Source organism: Montipora capricornis, chromosome 9, assembly GCF_036669925.1.
Source record: "Montipora capricornis isolate CH-2021 chromosome 9, ASM3666992v2, whole genome shotgun sequence".
In the NCBI taxonomy this organism is placed as follows: domain Eukaryota; kingdom Metazoa; phylum Cnidaria; class Anthozoa; order Scleractinia; family Acroporidae; genus Montipora; species Montipora capricornis.
This window is the reverse complement of record NC_090891.1, coordinates 33,278,167-33,295,666: the sequence shown is the minus strand read 5'-3', so window position 1 is coordinate 33,295,666 and position 17,500 is coordinate 33,278,167. Positions and strand designations below refer to the sequence as shown.

The following is a 17,500-nucleotide window of genomic DNA, read 5'->3' as shown; positions in this document are numbered from 1 at the left end:
ACAAGACTGAGAGGAGACAAGAAGTCTCAGTGGAGAAAGCACAGTACTTACTCGTATTTTTTTCCTTCAAATACATTTATTTTGCCCCATTGAAGTCCTTACTTTTTTCTCTCCTCAGCCTGGGCTACCATTGCAGAAAGTTCTTCAAAATGGATGAAATCAACAAAAGGGTAGCCACACTAAAATGGCAGAGGACAAAATGACCATTGTTATTCCAAGTAGGCCTTGCTAATTAGGTATTGTTATGTTCGCTTTGTTCTTTTGTCTTATGGACATTAATAGTTATTATTTCCCATCTGGTATGCAAAAGACCAGCCTAACAAAACAAACCAAAAAAGACAATCATAAATTTGATTGACTGAAATTAGGAACTTGCATCCTAGAATTTAAACCCGCTTGAGCTTGAGGGTTTTGGCAAGCTCTCTGGAGTATGGTGGTAAACACATGTCATATACAGCCCCGGGGGGGGACTCCCATATGAAACAGACGGGGGTGCTCGTCGGAAATGTTGAAGTTAACCCCTAAAGGAGACCACTATAGGCGTGGCTTAAGCAAATTTTGACCCCTAAAAGAGAACGTTTAAAAACACAAAAATACGTCACGCAATGAGTTTTAATGATAAAAAGGCATAATCATCGAATGCTTGTATCTAAAAAGAAAATTTAAAAGGAAATTTGATTCCTGTTTCTCTTCGCGTAATTCTGTGTTACTTCGCGGAACCCTAAACGAGACCTTGGTGGCATAAAATATTGGCGCTTTGCCCGGAACACCCTAAGCGAGACCAAAATCCAAAATTTACACCCCTAAGCGAGACGACGAGCATCCCCGTCTGTTTCATATGGGAGTCCCCCCCCCGGGTATACAGCTCAGCATCTGCTACTGAAAGCTGCTGGGATGTGCATGTGAGGAGGTAGGAAGCATCACTGGACACTATCATGATGCTGTAATAATAGTGCAAAGATATGATAATCACAGCAGGACAAGATATATTTATTTTCTTTAAGAACCACACATTGGAGGATGTAAACTGTAGGTTGCAGGTCATTGTTTCCCCATAGCTGAAACAACCTATTAAGACGGAATCCACCAGACGTTCGAGTAACAAGTGGACAAAAACCTAGTACCAAGATTATTTACATCGTATTGCGAACTTCTGTACGTCTATTTTAAACATCTTCTCAAAAAAATCATTTCTGGCAACACCAAACGTCAAAACGAATGTTGAACTTCGTATGAAACACTTGAAAGTACTGGTGAAATGAAACCGATGATTAAATTGTGCCTGTGTTTGCACAAGTTCTCTGAACTTTGAAATTTATTTTCTATTGTTCCCATGGGAAATTGTTTTTGGTGTTACTTCAGGCAAATACTTAATATGTGTTTAGCTTTAAGAAAATGTAAAAATGACTGTAAAATACTTAAAATTATTCTGGTACCAGATTCTTGTGCACTAAAACCTGAAATTGCTCGATTATCTATCGGATTTCGTCTTAAACCTTTACCAATGTTAACATTAGGTCTAAAAATTAATGTTTAAGCCTAAGGTTTAAGGTTTCAGTTATAGTAAAACAATGACCTGCAACCTGCAGTTTACTTCCTCCAACCACATATAGCCTATGATCACAATAGTATTTAACTCTGAATAATCGCAATTACCCAGCACTGCTCTACTAAGCCAGCTGAGAGCTGGTCCATTCAAGTAGGATGATGGAGTTTGGTAAACATTAACAGTAATTATATTATTAGAAGGGGTTGATCACGACAATTTTAAATAAGAGAGCGGTGCGACTAGAAAAAGTACCCTTATGCACCAACAATGTGTGGGAAGTGAACCCCTCAAAAATGAAAGGAAGAAAGGTTAAGAAAGTTAATATCAATCCCTTCATCTTAAAGTTTACCATTTGCAAAGCTGAAATTCTCACTACACATACAACTTAAATAGTAATAATATTCTTTTACAGACAGCTTCCTATGCCCCAACATAATTCTCACATATTTTCTTTAGTTGCAGCACAGTCAGTTAAAAGAGGAGATTGGACCTATACTAGAAACTGTCACTGAAGTCTTAAAAGTGACATCATCATAATGACTTCTACTAATACAGTCACCATTGGTCACATTTCCCTTTTGGTGTCTAATAATTATTGAAGAGGTTCACTTGTAACTGATTTTTAAAATTATTAATATTATTTTATCAAATATTAATACAAAAGATTAACTTTCCATTCATTAAGTTTTAAGAAATTAAAAATAATTACATCCACTATCTAGTACGTACTTTTACTTCTGCTCAGAAAGAAAAGCAGATTTAAAATGTAATACAATGTTTCTTCTGTTTCCGACATTAAAAAAAATTTGAAGAAACTTGATTTCATTGCTACTACATTCCTACTCTTCTATTGCCTTGAAACGTTACTCATTAACAACCTTGTAGGCAAATAAATTAAAATACTATCAGTTAATTACATTCTTTGCATACTCTTAGAGCAGAGTGTTAATAATAAATTCCCATAACATAACAAATGCTCAAGTAACCCAAACCCTCAAGTATCATTGAAGTGATTTTAAGTTTAATCAACCTTGGCCTGACAACATCACAGACCATGATTTCTGGAAGTAATGAAGCTTCCATCAGCAGCCTGAAAAGTAAAAAGTCATGCAACCAACGAATGGCCACTAAAACATACTGCCAGGACTGCTACATATAAAGCCTATCAGATACAATATTTCCAACTTCATTTCAATATTTTTTAAAGTGGTACTATGATAAAAAGTTTAAATCTTTTTTTCTTTGGATTTCAAAACTATGTTAACTAAACACTACAATGTAAGTGACCCATGTACATGTTTTAAGCCTTAATTTCAAAAAGACACAATCATGTTTATTTTAACTGGAATTTCCTATTTAATGTTTTGGCATTATGAAGTTTCAAATCTTGAGAAGAGCTGGATCGAGGAGAAATGGGAGTTTCGAGCTTTCTGATTTTTAAATTGTGTTTTGCATACATAACAAACTGTGCTTACACACTAAAATTTTAAGATATTGAGTGAATGATGGCAGTTTTCCCTAGGTCCAACCCTCTCAGGTCCAGTCAATCAGTTTTGAATATGAGTAATGGCAGACCATGAAATCCAAAACTTACACTCAAAGTAAACAGCCTTTCAATAAAAATCAAAGCTCAAAAGTTTGCCAGGCAGGTATTAAGCAAACACACTTTCAAAGTCCTACGAAAAAAAGGAAGTGATTTTTTGATCACAGCATCAGTTTAATTAAGTCCAATTTCAAAGCTTTTGAGATGGTAAACCATTTTACTTTTAAGAGTGAATGAAAAGCTGAAGTTTTTAAAAAGAGATCAACATCCTGCCCTTGGAAAAGTTTGCTTTTCCTTAGAGACAAAACCAAGAATAGCAACCATGCTTTACGAAAACAAGACATATCAAAAGTCCAGATCAGTTTTATATATTATTATTAAAATGTAAGTCATATTGTTGTTTCTAAAGATTCCTTTGAATCCTTAGGATTTCTAGTTTTTCCATCACGTGACTTTCCTGAGCTTGCACCGTGAAGAGAGCTTCCCCCTAGCTTTTTGATACCAGAAATAATTCCACGTTTTTCACCTTGAGCTTTAACATTGCCAGTGTGTTTACCATGTTTACCTTGGCCATGAGAACTGCTGGAAGAGAAAGCACTTTTCCCCTTCTGCCTCATTTTATGCAGTAAAGAAAACTGCTTCTGTTTGCTTTTAGGAGACGGCCTGCTGGTAACCACATCATCTTCAACAAGGGAAGTCCTTTCTGGCCTTTCCGAGTAAGGAGGAGGTTCATGAACATCTAATTCTGATGTGTAAGGGGGGCACGAAGAATTCCACGGCTCCTTGAGCGAGTGCACCAAGTGCAAATCACGGAAGCTGGCTGAGTAACGTCTCTCCTCTAACAATTCTCCATGCGGTCCAAGTTGTGGTGCCCCAGGGACTTCAAGTTCCTTCCTTGAAGGTGCTAAAGAGTCTGAGCTGTTGGATGATGAGACACTATCAGACCTTTGAGGCTTTTCTGTTAGGCTGCTGTTGGAGATAGTACTTCCGCTTTCTGATGGAGCTGGTGAAAGCTTTCTCTTCAATGTGCTGGTAAAGTTTCCCTCATTTAGCCGCATAACACTGAATGCCTCAAGTACTTTTGTTACCCTTGTATGACCTGGTAATGCACAAACAAATTAACAGTGATACTTTGTTAAACTGTGATACAAAATTAAGGAGTTTTGCATGACCCATCATGGTCCTCAGATTACCTCTAATGTGAGTCACAAATATCACAAGCAGGTGATGCCTGATTTACTTTTAACCCTTTAACGTCCAAACCGGCCTGACTTAGTATTTTACTCTGTCTAATGCCAGACGATTTTTCTCGTCAATGGGGAACCCCTGGGAGTCAATGGGTTAAAAATAATAATCATGATGCACGATAAGTACTCCCCTGACTCCTATATGCAACCTTCGTTGTTCTAGGAGTACATAACATAACCGGGCAAATTAAAAACAATATACAGATGTTATTGAACTAGCATGAGGTCCATACTGGGAAATCTTGGTCGAGTTCCTTTTCTTGCAAGTTTATGGACCAAGCCTGAAGGAATAAGACCAATATTTTCCAAATACCGACCGAACAAGCTAGTTCAGGCTCTCTTGTGCAGTGTTTTCTTTATCTTGTTCCAATTTTTTTTCAGTACTTGCCTCTTCGCCTGCTTTAGTTAACAGCCCTGGAAAGTAAAATTTGTGCTGGAACTGCAACATGACTAAATAAGAAACATTTCTCACATTTTTGTTTTTATGTGCGGCAAAAATGGAAACAGAAAATGGGAAGAGTTTGGCAACCTATACACACTGCTTCTTGACCGGTCCATCTTAGCAGTCCATGTTGCAAAAGTCAGGTAGCTCAGAGCTAGAACCAATCAGAATTCTCCTTTTCATCTCCGACGACTTTGCCTACATGTATATAATGAATTTAACAAATCAAAAGTGGTTCAGCGTAGTCTTCAACAATATTTGTCATTGATATTTGTCATCGATATTTGTCAAAAGAAAAATGTGAGAAATGTTTTTTATTTAGTCATGTTGCATAATATTGTAAAGCGCCTAGAACAGTTAATGATAATTATAGACGCTATATAAATAAAGTTTTTTATTATTATTATTATTATTATTATTATTATTATTATTATTATTATTATCATCACAGTGATCAAAATGTTGTTCGAGTGAGTCCACAACACATTTTTGACCACAGTGGTGACAACTGTCGTTGTTGATAAGAACTTACAGACAATGCTGACCCACTTTTGACTTGTTTTTTACCACAATATTCAAAACCAAAGAAAACATTTATTTCAGAGTATGGCCAAAATCATGACTCAAAGAAAGAGCAAGCATTGTCTAGAACTATCTCGCAATGAGATTGGTTTATTTCCCAAAATGAGCATTCCTGATTAACTATTAAATTCCATGTCAAACTGATGTGAGCATGATGCAAGCTGCGTTGTCTAGACGCTTATCGAAAATGGCAAATAAGCCAATTGGATTGTGACATAACAAGCAATTGTGGTTAAAAAATTAAATGGTGAGATGTGTTTTTCAACAGGGATACCTAAACCAAGTTTAATGGCCAATTAAACTCCCATGGGTGTTCCATAGCTCAGTGGCAGAGCATCCTACTTAGTAATTGGAAGGTCGTAGGTTTGACTCCTGCAAAGAAGCCATGGGGTTTTTTCTGAGTATCCCCAAGTAACTATCAAAAAATACATCTCATCACTACCTACACAGTGTACCGGGGTAAACATTCACCATCTCCTTGATTACAAGATACATCTGACATACCAGCCTCATAGGCAACTTGCATTGGTGTTCTTCCGAGTTTGTCTGCATGATTCATGTCAGCTTCATGTTCCAACAAGAGTTGTACAACTTCATCATGCCCTTCCTGTGATGCAATGCAAAGGGATGTGGCACCTTCATTTGAAGTTTTATCCACCTTAGCACCTCTCTGAATCAATAGCTGCACTATTGATACATGACCTTTCCATGCTGCTGACATTAAGGCTGTGCGACCTTCACTGTCTGAATGATTCACTTCTGCACCTCTATCTAGAAATAACTCTACAAGTTCGTAACTGCCTTTCCAGGTCACTGCATGCAAAGGGGTTCTTCCTTCGATGTCCTGACTGTCAACAAAAGCTCCAAGATCTAAGAGACACTCTACCATTGGCTTGTTTTCTTCAACAGCAACAGCAAACAAAGGTGTATGTCCAAGGCTGTCTTGATGATTCACATCACTGCCACGACTGAGCAGATGTTGTACACAGCCTTCATGTCCTTCCATTGATGCAAAATGTAAAGCAGTGCGCCCATCTGATGATGCCTGTTCAATGGGAGCACCATACTCAATAAGAGTTGATATGACATCAACATGACCTTCATGTGCCGCCAACATCAGCGCTGATCTACCATCTGGGTCAAGTGCATTGACTTCAAGATTTGCCTCCAGGAGTAACACAACAACATCTTTGTGCCCTTTGAAAAGTAAAAGGAAAGTAACATAAACACTAGGACCACCACACTGTTGGAAAAACAGAGAAATGAGATACATGTAAGTGGCGTTTCTTCCCTAAAATGCATTGAATCAATCAGGCTCTATACAGACCAACGAAATAGGCACAAAACCCAAACTTAATAATAATAATAATAATAATAATAATAATAATAATAATAATAATAATAATTAACAATAATTGTTAATTAGTCACACTTGTTGGATATGACACTGATTATAGCCAACTCATATCCAACGTGCACTCATGGAATAATTATTCTATGAGTGCACAATGGATATGAGATGGTAAATGGCCAACGAGGCGCATAGCGCCAAGTTGGTTATAACCAGTCTCATACCCAAAAAGCGCAAATGGAATTCTTTTATTAAATTCCTTTAAACACCAAAAGTTTAGAAAGCACAAAGTGCGAGTGAAAAAAGCAATCAAATCCGAGCAAAATCGAAAAAACCTGATGAGAACCGATGCGGTGTTGTGTAACACCTTGTGGTCAGACAGATGCAGGCTCATAACAAAAACATTTCTTACCTTTTCGCATACTTCCAATCAACGAAATTTATCTAAACTTTCCACAAAAACTTTTTTTTGCTTTATTCAGAGAGAAATTTTGCTTTCCGGCGAAAAAACTTTTAGCTTGGCAATGCTTAGCTCAATCATTTACCATGTAAGGTCAAACTAAGGTATATGAGTTCATAACCGAGATTGAGTGAAGCAATCAGAACACGAGAACTGCATAGCAATACAAAAAAAAAACCTATTTGTGGAAAGTCTGGATCAACTCCAACGTTTAGGAGTACGCGAAAAGGTAAGAAATGTTTTTGTGATGAGCCTGTGTTGAGCCTGTGTAATGATATTGCTTGGTTTACTACCAATACAAGGTGTATAATGTATAATTTTCATTATACATTTGGCAAGTTATATCCGTTTGAATGTTTAGAAAATTAATAAATATTATTATTCCACATAGGTTTTTTGCTGGAAAACATAAAAGATCCTATGAAATATCGGACCTTTAAAGTTACCTTGATTTGCAGCCACCATCAGTGGGTTCCATCCATTGTGATCAGGGCGAAACATTGAAAATTTGGGCGATGCCCAGCCAGAGGTGTCTGGCTGACAATCTAAAACAAAATAATTTCCAGCTTCCATAAGTAAGGTAATTACAGGGCAAATGATTAAAAAAAGGCCAAAATAGGGAAGTAATAAAGTTGGTGGCTGGTTTGACTAGAGTAACCGGCTGTTGTCATTGACAAAATAAAATTATTTAATCTTAGGTTTGAAAGAATCTGTCTTTAATTAAACTTCAATTTAGGGAAAAAAGTAGCCGACTTGAGTGAAGTAGTTGACACTTTTTGTCAGTTCGGTACTTATTGAAACCATTGAATAATAATAATAATCATCATCATCATGACTATCATCACTACATCACTATGAAACTAACCAGATTATAGAGCAGTTTTCAGTTGAGTGTCGTAAAACAATACCAAAGTAATAATAATATTAATTTGACAAATCACAGTAGGTGCAAATAATGCAATGAACCAATCCAAATTCATAGCAATTCCATGAAACATGTTCAAAGCGTGGGAAAAATTGCGTGTGCAAGTCGCAAATGGTTTTGGTTTTTCTTCTCATTGGTTGATAAACTGGCACAAGATTTTTAAACCAATCACCACGCATAGCAACATTGCAATCACATAACTACTTTCAACAGTCATTTGAAAACTCCTCTTTAACACAGCACATTCAAGTAATCTGCTAATTGAGAAGAATGTAAATCAAGTCAAAGTAAAGAAGATGTTGTCTTTTTAAGAAAGAGGAAAATTAGTAACAAGAGAAAACCTCTTGGATAAGAGCACTGAGCCCACACATGATGGACACTCAGCACAGAACACATTGGTGGAAGGTGAGCACTCTCACAATATTGTTCTAACCTTGCTCACCAATTTTTTGATGGAGTAAGACTTTGGTATAAAGCATTAACAAAGTAAGACCAAAATGAGAAACAATACCATGGTCAAGAATGGTTGTGACTGGCACTGGTCACAGAAAAAACAGTACCTCTAATTAAAACAGTACACTCTTTATCAAGGCATGTTACTTCTGGATTAAACTGTTTACAAAATTAACAATCAAATTTACGCCAAACTAAGAAGAGATTGAACGAATTGATATATGAAGTGAATCGTACATTGACCTGTGCATATGAAATCAAGTGAAGCTATGTTCCCCACAGTTATGAACACAATTTTAGCACTAACTTCTTTCTTAAAGAAGCCTAAAAAATTGAGGACTCCAACAAGGTTTGAACCCATGACCTTGCGATGCCAGTGAGATGCTCTAACCAACTGAGCTATGAAGCCACTGATGTTGGAAGCTGGTCATTTGTGGGTTCATAATTATGATCCTGTGACGAATAAAACAATTAACAAAATGATATATGAAGTTCACGCTTCCCTACACAATTGCTAAAATTGTGTTCATAACTGTGAGGATCATAGCTTCACTTGATAAGAAAAGATTATAAACTAAAACAGACCTTTGGCACTTATCAACAACAAATGTACAATGTCACAATGACCATTAGCAGCTGCTGCAAACAAAGGTGTCCTTCCATTCCTATCCCAGTGCCCAATGTCTGCTCCTGCCTTTATTAACAACTTTGCAACAAGGTTGTAGCCTTCCAAGGCTGCAACACAAAGTGGTGTAATGCCATCAAAATCAGGATGGTCCACTTCAGCACCATGTTTCAACAGAAGATCAACCACAGCTTCATGATTCTCACTAGAGGAAATGCAAAGCACTGTCACAGCTAAAGCTGTCCTACCATCATTGTCAGCATGATCTATTTCAGCCTTGTGATTAAGGAGAATTTTAACAACTTTCTGATGCCCCATGTAAGCAGCAGCAATGAGGGCTGTTCTTCCCTCTCTGTCGGCAAGATTGGGATCAGCTCCATGTCGAAGAAGCTGTAAGACAATATCATCATGTCCACCCCAAGCTGCCCCACGGAGAGCAGTCCTTTGATCATCATCTGCCAAATCAACTTGCGCTGAATGCTCAAGAAGAACAGCAACAACATCAGTATGCCCTCCTGATGCTGCAGCTCGTAATGCAGTGCATCCATCATCAGAACAGTGATCTACCTTTGCACCACAGTTCACAAGAAGATAAACAATTTCATTATGACCTTGCCTTGATGCTAGCATTAGTGGTGATTGACCAGATGTGTCAGAGAAGTTCACATTTGCACCATGCTTGATAAGAAGACGCACAACATCAACTTTGCCATTAAATGCGGCATTGCATAGCAGAGTACGCCCAGAACTATCTACACGATCCACAGATGTTCCCTTCTCTAAAAGAGCATGTATAGATTCCATAGTCTCTGGAGGAGATGGTAGCTGCAAAGCTTGTTCCTCGAGTTCACTAACTTGAGCACCAGCATCAAGCAAAAGCTGGGCAACTTCTTGATTTAAAGCATCAGTATTGAGCTGGATGTCTGAAATTTGTGTTCCACTCCACAAAAGCCACAAAGCAAGATGCTCTTGAGTAAAATAATCCCTGAATGATGCTCGGCTTAGATGAAAGGCAAGCTCATGAGGATTGGCAAGCTGTTGCCTTTGTGAAAGTTGTGTGTGATGCAATGCCAACATTGCATGTCCATCTGTGGGACTACACAAAAACTTTGGTGTGCAGTGTTTTACATCGAGCAACCATTCAGCAAATGATAAGTGACCAATGCTTTTTGCTCCATCTTCCTCAGTAAGAAGGTGGTGTGACATGAGATCAATGGTTTCCTGGAATTCTTCCATGGACAAGTTACTGTCTCTTGTCCACACCGCTTCAAACATTTCAGAGTCTGTAAGAGGCCTCTGTGCTGCCAATATTACATTTAAGACTGAGCGAATCTTTTCAACCTGTTCCTCTGTAAACAATCTATTATAAAGCCACAGGTAAAGGCCAGACAATGTTCCTGGAATGTCTTGTGTCTCATCTAAGGTGAAAAATTCGTCAACAACCCCATCAAGCAATTTTTCCAGATACAGCAGACAACCATTGCTTTTGATGTGAAGTTGGTTAAAAGATTCGGCTGTTTCCCTCGTCAAATGTCTCCTTAAGGAGGGTTCGTCATCCAGGCGATTTAAAATGTACTGTTGAATGTCTTTGACCACATGGGCTTTCCGAAGATCGTCTAAGGTAAACTTTCGAAATCCTGTGAACATTCTCGTTACAGTTTTGGACTGTTTCCTCGCACTGACGACAAGAAATAACCAAGGTGGGAGTAGATCGTGATGTAGTGCCATCAATTCGGCGACAGTTCTGCTTCCAGATGCAACGCCGGAATCGAAAGAATGCAGAAAGGACTCATCAATAGCATCTACCACAACTAAGAAGACGTCTTGAGGCGGAAGCAAGGAATTTAAAGGGAGAACAATGCCTTCTTTAAATGAACGATCTGGATTTCTAATGCATTGTTCGATTTTCAAGTGATTTTGAATTTCTGCACTGTTGAATTTCGCTGCGTAAGCTTTAAGTTGTTCTGCTTGAGCAAGTTGTTTGGCAAAGCTTAAGATAAAATCCGCAACTGAAACAGAGAGTGCGTTTTGAGCTTTGCAGAAGTGCGAAACCACAACCTTTTTCGCTAATTCAACTTGGACGCCTTCTCTTGCCTTTGGGGAAACAAGCTCGTGTAAAATTGTGGTTTTACCGGTTCCAGGACCTCCTAATACGAAGACCCCTTTCGTCTTCGTGTCTTCTTGTTGATGTCTTCGTTCAAGACAAGTCAGAATTTTTTCAAACACCCATTCACGACAATAGAACGGCCTAGAATTAGCATCATTCCGTGCCATGATTGTGGTCTTTCCTGCTCAAAACAATAAGGATTGTGAAAGAATGCGACGCATTTTAACATGCTAAAACCAAGATCAAAATTCCTAGCACGCGAATCGACGGTTTGCTTGTCCACTACGTCCCTTGGGAACAAAGCTGCATAATAGAAACTTGACATGTGTTGTCATTTCAGTTCTGCCCCATCGCTTCCCGGCATCAGCCTAAGGGATGTTCTCGGTTCATTGCGACTGTTTGGCGTCGCTTAACTGGCCAAAGATTAACAAATATGGTTCTTTGTTGAGCAATTTTAGCCGAAATTCCAAATATTTTATCCAGAGAGGGAGTTAAGAGGTGCCCTAGTACACCAGGTTTCCAAATTGATGAAACAGTACCTCCTAATTGAAAAATTTAATTTGAAATGGCGTGATGTGATTGGCTTGTTAAAGATCGGCTCTTACAAAGCAATTTACCAAAAGATTTTACAAGAGGTGATGACTTCTAAAAAATTGTTCCAAACCATATATTTTAAAGTGTTTTTATCATTTTTTCAACGATCTGTTTTACTACTGAAAACAAATTGAAGTCTGTCGAGCAGTTCTGGCGAATCGCAAGATAATGATAAGCGAGGGTATTTTAACAAATTATAAGGTCCCACCGAAACACCCTGATAAAGAAAGGCAGTGCCTTTCGAAATATCCATGGTTTTCATCCAGGTGATGAGACGACCATGTAGGTGTACTTAACAAATAGATTCCACATTGCCGCCGTGACGTCAGATAAAAACTTTCACTGTTTAATCAGCCTTTCACTTCTCGTTTGTTCCTAGATACACGTTTATTAGATCATTCACCAGAATCCGGTAGATCTTTTTTTGTTACGTTGGTCCTTGCTGCTACAATTTTAATTTGGTATTTTAAGAGTTTCCGTGATAGCTTGATGCGACTTTTAATTTTGTCACTGGAGCATTTGTATGTCCGAATCAATGGCGCCAAAAATGATAATTCCGGTAATCACTTGATTGTAACTATTTTTAGGAAACTACCTCACCATATTGATTAATTCAACCCCAGGCCGCCTCAGCTGGCGACATCCGGGCACGTTAGTCAACGATTCATCGATGGGGATGATGTAAAGCTCAAGTTTGGAGAGTTTTTCCTCTAATATGGAGCAACTACTGAGAGGCATCGTTGCTTCAAATCACCCTGAAAATGTCAAGAAGTCGTTAATTCAACAACTGATTTCAAAAGCTGGAGTAATGTGGCCGAAGATCAAAGCCGATCTATTTTTGAAATTGGAACAGAGTGGATGACAGTAGACAAAATGCAATTCCTAAACGAGAGTGGGAAACTTGTTTTAACCACATGGGCTAAACGCCAGAAAGATTTTTTCAAAAGTATTTTACGGAAGAATTTCTGTTGTCCTTTCTGGATTTACACGAGCAAATGTCCTTGAGCTGTGTTGAATATTTGCGATTTTCGTTTGATCTCATGCAACACACCTCTCAGGTTTTTTCTTTGTACACAGTTGTACGCCACAGGGCTCATATATGGGTGGAAAGGAATCGAAATACAGACTTCTGCGCAGCTGTAGCCCGCCTGTTGATCGAATATAATCATTGCTGGCCCGTTGGTGATAATTTACTGCAGTTTAACTTGAATCTCATTAAATCATTAAGTAAAACTGAATTACCTAAGACTTCAAAGGAGGAGATGAAAGCTTGCATTCAAAACGGGGCCGTGATAGGTGCCTTGTTGAATAAGATGTGGATTAAAAATCAAGATCTGCTTTTTTCCTGTGTTAACTGAAATATTTAAGATTATTTCTGCCATGAGCCCAAATCCTTCAGTGGCACTTGCATCAGTGGTACAGTATTTTTCATCTGATATTATTGACTCAGCCACTAACTTAGCTGCAGTGAATCCTTCTGTGTCTGATGAAAGTTTGGGTCTTTCTCTCAGTCGCATGATCAACTGGCTGTCATGGCCAGGTGCAAGGAAGGTAGATCAGTGGATCATTGGGTTTTTAAAGGCTTTATCAAGTGCACAGAAACATTCAATTCTCATATCAGTCACTCTCAAGGAAGTTGCACAGGTAGGAGAAAATAAATGCTTATAAAACCTACATTTGAGAGCCTTACTCTTATGTATAGTCTGTAACTTTCTGTGTCAATCTGTGGCTCCGTAAGGCTCTTGGCTTGTAGGTTGAAGTTGAAAAAAAAAACATCCTAGAGTTTGGGGCCGTGTGCAAGCTGAGCACTAGTATGTCACATTAAGCCTGAAACATGCATGTTTTACTGCTTTTTGTGACGTCAGCATGATTAACTGCTAATTTCCATGTGTTCCCTTTGGTAGATTTTGTTTAAAAATTGGCTCAGTTCTAACCACACACAGTTCCTATTAAATACCTTATATTTGTTAACATCTGTTGGAAACTAATCGGATATATGTAGAAAAATGACAAATTACAGAATGTTGGCAGAACCGTCTGAACGACCTTGATTTTTACCACTTCAAAATATCAGCAATATCATTTCATAATGTGGCAAAGAATAAAAAAATCCACCGAAGAGAAGTATATTAATTTAATTAGAGAATTTAGTTGCAAAATCAGACTAAATCTGCCTGTTAATAGATGTTGATGTTGCCATGGTAATGGCCATAATCCACTCAGTACCCATACTGGTAAACCTCTACGGAGAAACTTTTGTGAGGTCGTGCCCTGTAGTGAGGGTATTCGCAAATACTCTAGGGAGCCACCTTGTAATGTTAAACCTTTTAGTATGGCCCGAGAAAATGAGATTAGTTTGAGTTCAGGTGGTTGATCTTTGGCAACGGTTTCAACGTGATCAAACATTCTATTAAGAGTCTATTGTTGGATTCAGTCATTTTAACCCATTGACTCCTGGACTGCCTCCACTGACCAGTAAAATTGTCTGACGTTAGACAACGTAAAATCCCCCTTCCCAGGCCTGAACTGCCCTCCATTGAGGAGTAAAATCAGCTGGTTTGAGACAGGGTTAAATCTATGAAGTCTTACTTCCAGGGGTATGGGTTAATCACAAAATCTTGAGAACAGAGCTATTTTTGAGTGTGGGAGACCAAACAGTGCTGTATTAAAATTTTCACTACCCCCAAACAGTGCTCGACCTTAGCGGTAGTCCACTAGTCCCGGACTAGTGCAAAATGCTTGTGGACTAGTAGAAACTTAGAACCACTAGTCGTGAACAGGACCAGTAACTACTTTGTAATTACTTTTTGCAATGTCTAAAAAAAATACATTAGGTGAAAACAAAAATACACTTCTTGTAAATATGTTTCGATGCGTTCCTCGCAACGTTTTGTTCGCGAAAACAAATAGTTCAATTTAATAATTTTGTAAAAAGATATTGCAAATAATATTGCCATGCTGCCTTCAGGAAGGACTACCAGAGATTTACTCAGGACTAGTAAATTTTTCAGTTCAAGTAGTCCCAGGGCAAGCGATCAGAAAAGTTAAGGTCGAGCACTGCCCAAAATTAATCTTAGCTCCAACAAAAATTGGTTATTTCTAACAAGTCATTTAACCCATTGATCCCTGGGAGTGAGCCTTAACAGATTTTAAGATGTCTTATGCCAGACAACTTTAGTCATCAACTGGGGGAGGCCTAGGGAATTTGAGATCTCATTAGCTAAAGGATATGGGTTTGCAATTTGGCTACCCTCTCCCCGGTGAGTAAAGACATTTCCACCTGCTTTTGTGGTGTATGCTAGGATAGGTACTATGGCAGAAAGCATGTAGCTTATGACGATTTCCTTCGTTTACTGATTCTGCGGGAAGATTTTTGACAAAGGGTCATACTTAGTATTTAATTCTAACGCCAGATGATTTTACTCATGAATGGGGAACCCCCGGGAATCAATGAGGTTTGTTATACCTCCCAACTCTAGTACATTTTTTTGATTGAAAAAGAACGTGTCATGTGCCATGGGTCAAAATTCACTAAGTCCCCTAGAGAAACAACGACTTGAACTTTCAACTCACATATGATCAGGAGGTACACCTTTGAAACAGCGGCGAATTCTGTGTAAAAATCGGTGTATTCTATTTTGAGTTGGTTTGACTGACCCCGCGGGAAACAGTGAGTTTTGTTACCCTTGAGGCCAATCATTCAGTGCTTAAAGTCTCACTCGTAGGAGTCAGTGTGTTAAATGAAGACTTGTGGGTGAAGACTTTCAGACACAAAGCCTTTTTGGTTTGGGTGGATTCAATATTTTAAAGACTTATTTTGTATTCCTCTAAATTGTTGTCATTTTTTCTTGGTGGTAGGTCTTTAGTCGTTTGTTATTCCCTGTGGTTCGTGAGAGCACTATGGTGGTTCTGTCTCACATGCTTCTAAGCTTTCAGCACTCTCCACAAGCATTTCATGAGGTAAAACATTTCTTGTTATAATTTTCACTACTTTGTTAAAACATGATCACTGCATCTAATTGAATCTGAAGTTTCTCAGAGGTAGGAATGCGCTATTAGGAAATGATCTGATACAGAACCAAGGCCAAGATCCAGGAAAGCCTTGGTTCAATTTCCAAAACTTCCAACATCCAACTTGCTACAAGGCTGTGCTCTAAGGAAATTTCAGGGAGCCGTTTGGGCTCCCAAGCACTTCAGCTGGGGTACCCAGCCCTCTAAGTTGATTGCCCAAATTAATTAATTAATTATTTGTTTATTTATTTATTTATTTATTTGTTTGAGCTCAACAACACAGCAAGATCTTCATCTGTCTCTCTCTAAGCAAAACATTGCTGCTACTGCTCTGGTGATCGTCGATCGACTACTTGAGGTGGTCTAAGAGCTCTTGGTCTTTCTTTTTGCGACTTAAGAGATAGTAGGTGTGTCAAGGTTTCGTAAAAGCACTAAATTTTGCATAAACCGTGATTCCCGGTTATTACAAAAATAAATTGCACCGCTTTGCCGACCGCGCTTTACCCCTGTCAGAGCAGAAGTAAAAAACTTTTCTTTTTTAAAACTATAACCAATAAATGCCAAACTCCAAGTGCCAAATTTATACTATTTTTTAATGCTTCTTATCTGCTCAAAGTACCAGAGTGCCCGGCCGGGTGACCCAGGTAATTTTTCTCACTCGCCGGAACCCAAATGTTAGTCGCCTTAGGCAACTGGCACCATTAGAGCACAGCCTTGCGCTATTCTCATTGAGGGCCCAAGGTCATGTTTTGTCTCTCACATTTTTTTTACAGCTTTACTCTCTTTAATCCACAGTCTGACCACCAGTCCATGGACTACCCTTGTGGACTACCCAAATGGACTGCCCTGAAACAGACTAACTCTAAAAAATACTATCTGGAATGAGTACTATTGAAAGAAATGGATTGATTATATACTTACATTCCATGTACCTTGTTTATTTTCGTCCACACGGCGTGCATGCAATTAAATTTAGGAATTGCACCAGTCTCACTTCACTTACACAAAGTAATCAGCCATCACAACAATTATCGAAAGCTAACCTTTTTAAATGGGTGCTTAGATTTAAATACTGTTGACGAAAGTCGTTTAAAATGGGTTTTTAGGCTTAGCACTAATAATAATAATATGTGATGCTGCTTATGACCAATAATACTCACTTGAAATAGTATTTTTGGGTTAGTCCATTTGGGTGATCCATCAGTGTAGCTTATGGACTTGGGGTCAGTGTTTTCAACTCTCCCATATGATTTCCTGTTGTTTAACAGGTTGAACATCATTGCACATGTTCCAGTTATTGAACATTATTGAACAGGTTCCAGTTATTGAACTGGTCTTTTGATGAAACACACGTAGTGTAGTGGACACATTGCTGGTGAACTGCATTTCAGCGCGCTGAGTTCAAATCCAGCTTGTGCACTCCAAAGATTACTCAGCTTTCCATCCTTTTGTGGCGGGGTAAAATGAGTACCACTGTTAATGGGGACAAGTTGTTGTAGAGTCATTACAGTGCTGAAATTTCATTTTGGTAATACATAATGAATTATTTTTGTTGTTGTTGTTCTAGATTGTTGAACATGTTCCAGGCCTCGTGCAGAACCTTAAGAAAGA

The 17,500-nt window shown here is 38.4% G+C and overlaps 1 protein-coding gene and 1 pseudogene across 1 annotated transcript; one reads left to right on the top strand and one right to left on the bottom strand.

The window, feature by feature from the left end:
- Positions 1–1,337: 1,337 nt before the first annotated feature.
- Positions 1,338–11,804, bottom strand: LOC138015907 (ankyrin repeat domain-containing protein 50-like). The gene is made up of 4 exons (XM_068863034.1): positions 9,138–11,804; positions 7,621–7,719; positions 5,868–6,560; positions 1,338–4,191 (listed from the first exon to the last, which is right to left on the bottom strand). Exons 1-4 carry the CDS (start codon positions 11,449–11,451, stop codon positions 3,482–3,484), a joined length of 3,816 nt encoding a protein of 1,271 aa, XP_068719135.1. The 5' UTR covers positions 11,452–11,804; the 3' UTR covers positions 1,338–3,481.
- Positions 11,805–12,525: 721 nt separating this feature from the next.
- The window catches only part of LOC138015801 (ubiquitin carboxyl-terminal hydrolase 38-like), a 12,114-nt pseudogene continuing 7,139 nt past the window's right edge, over positions 12,526–17,500 (top strand).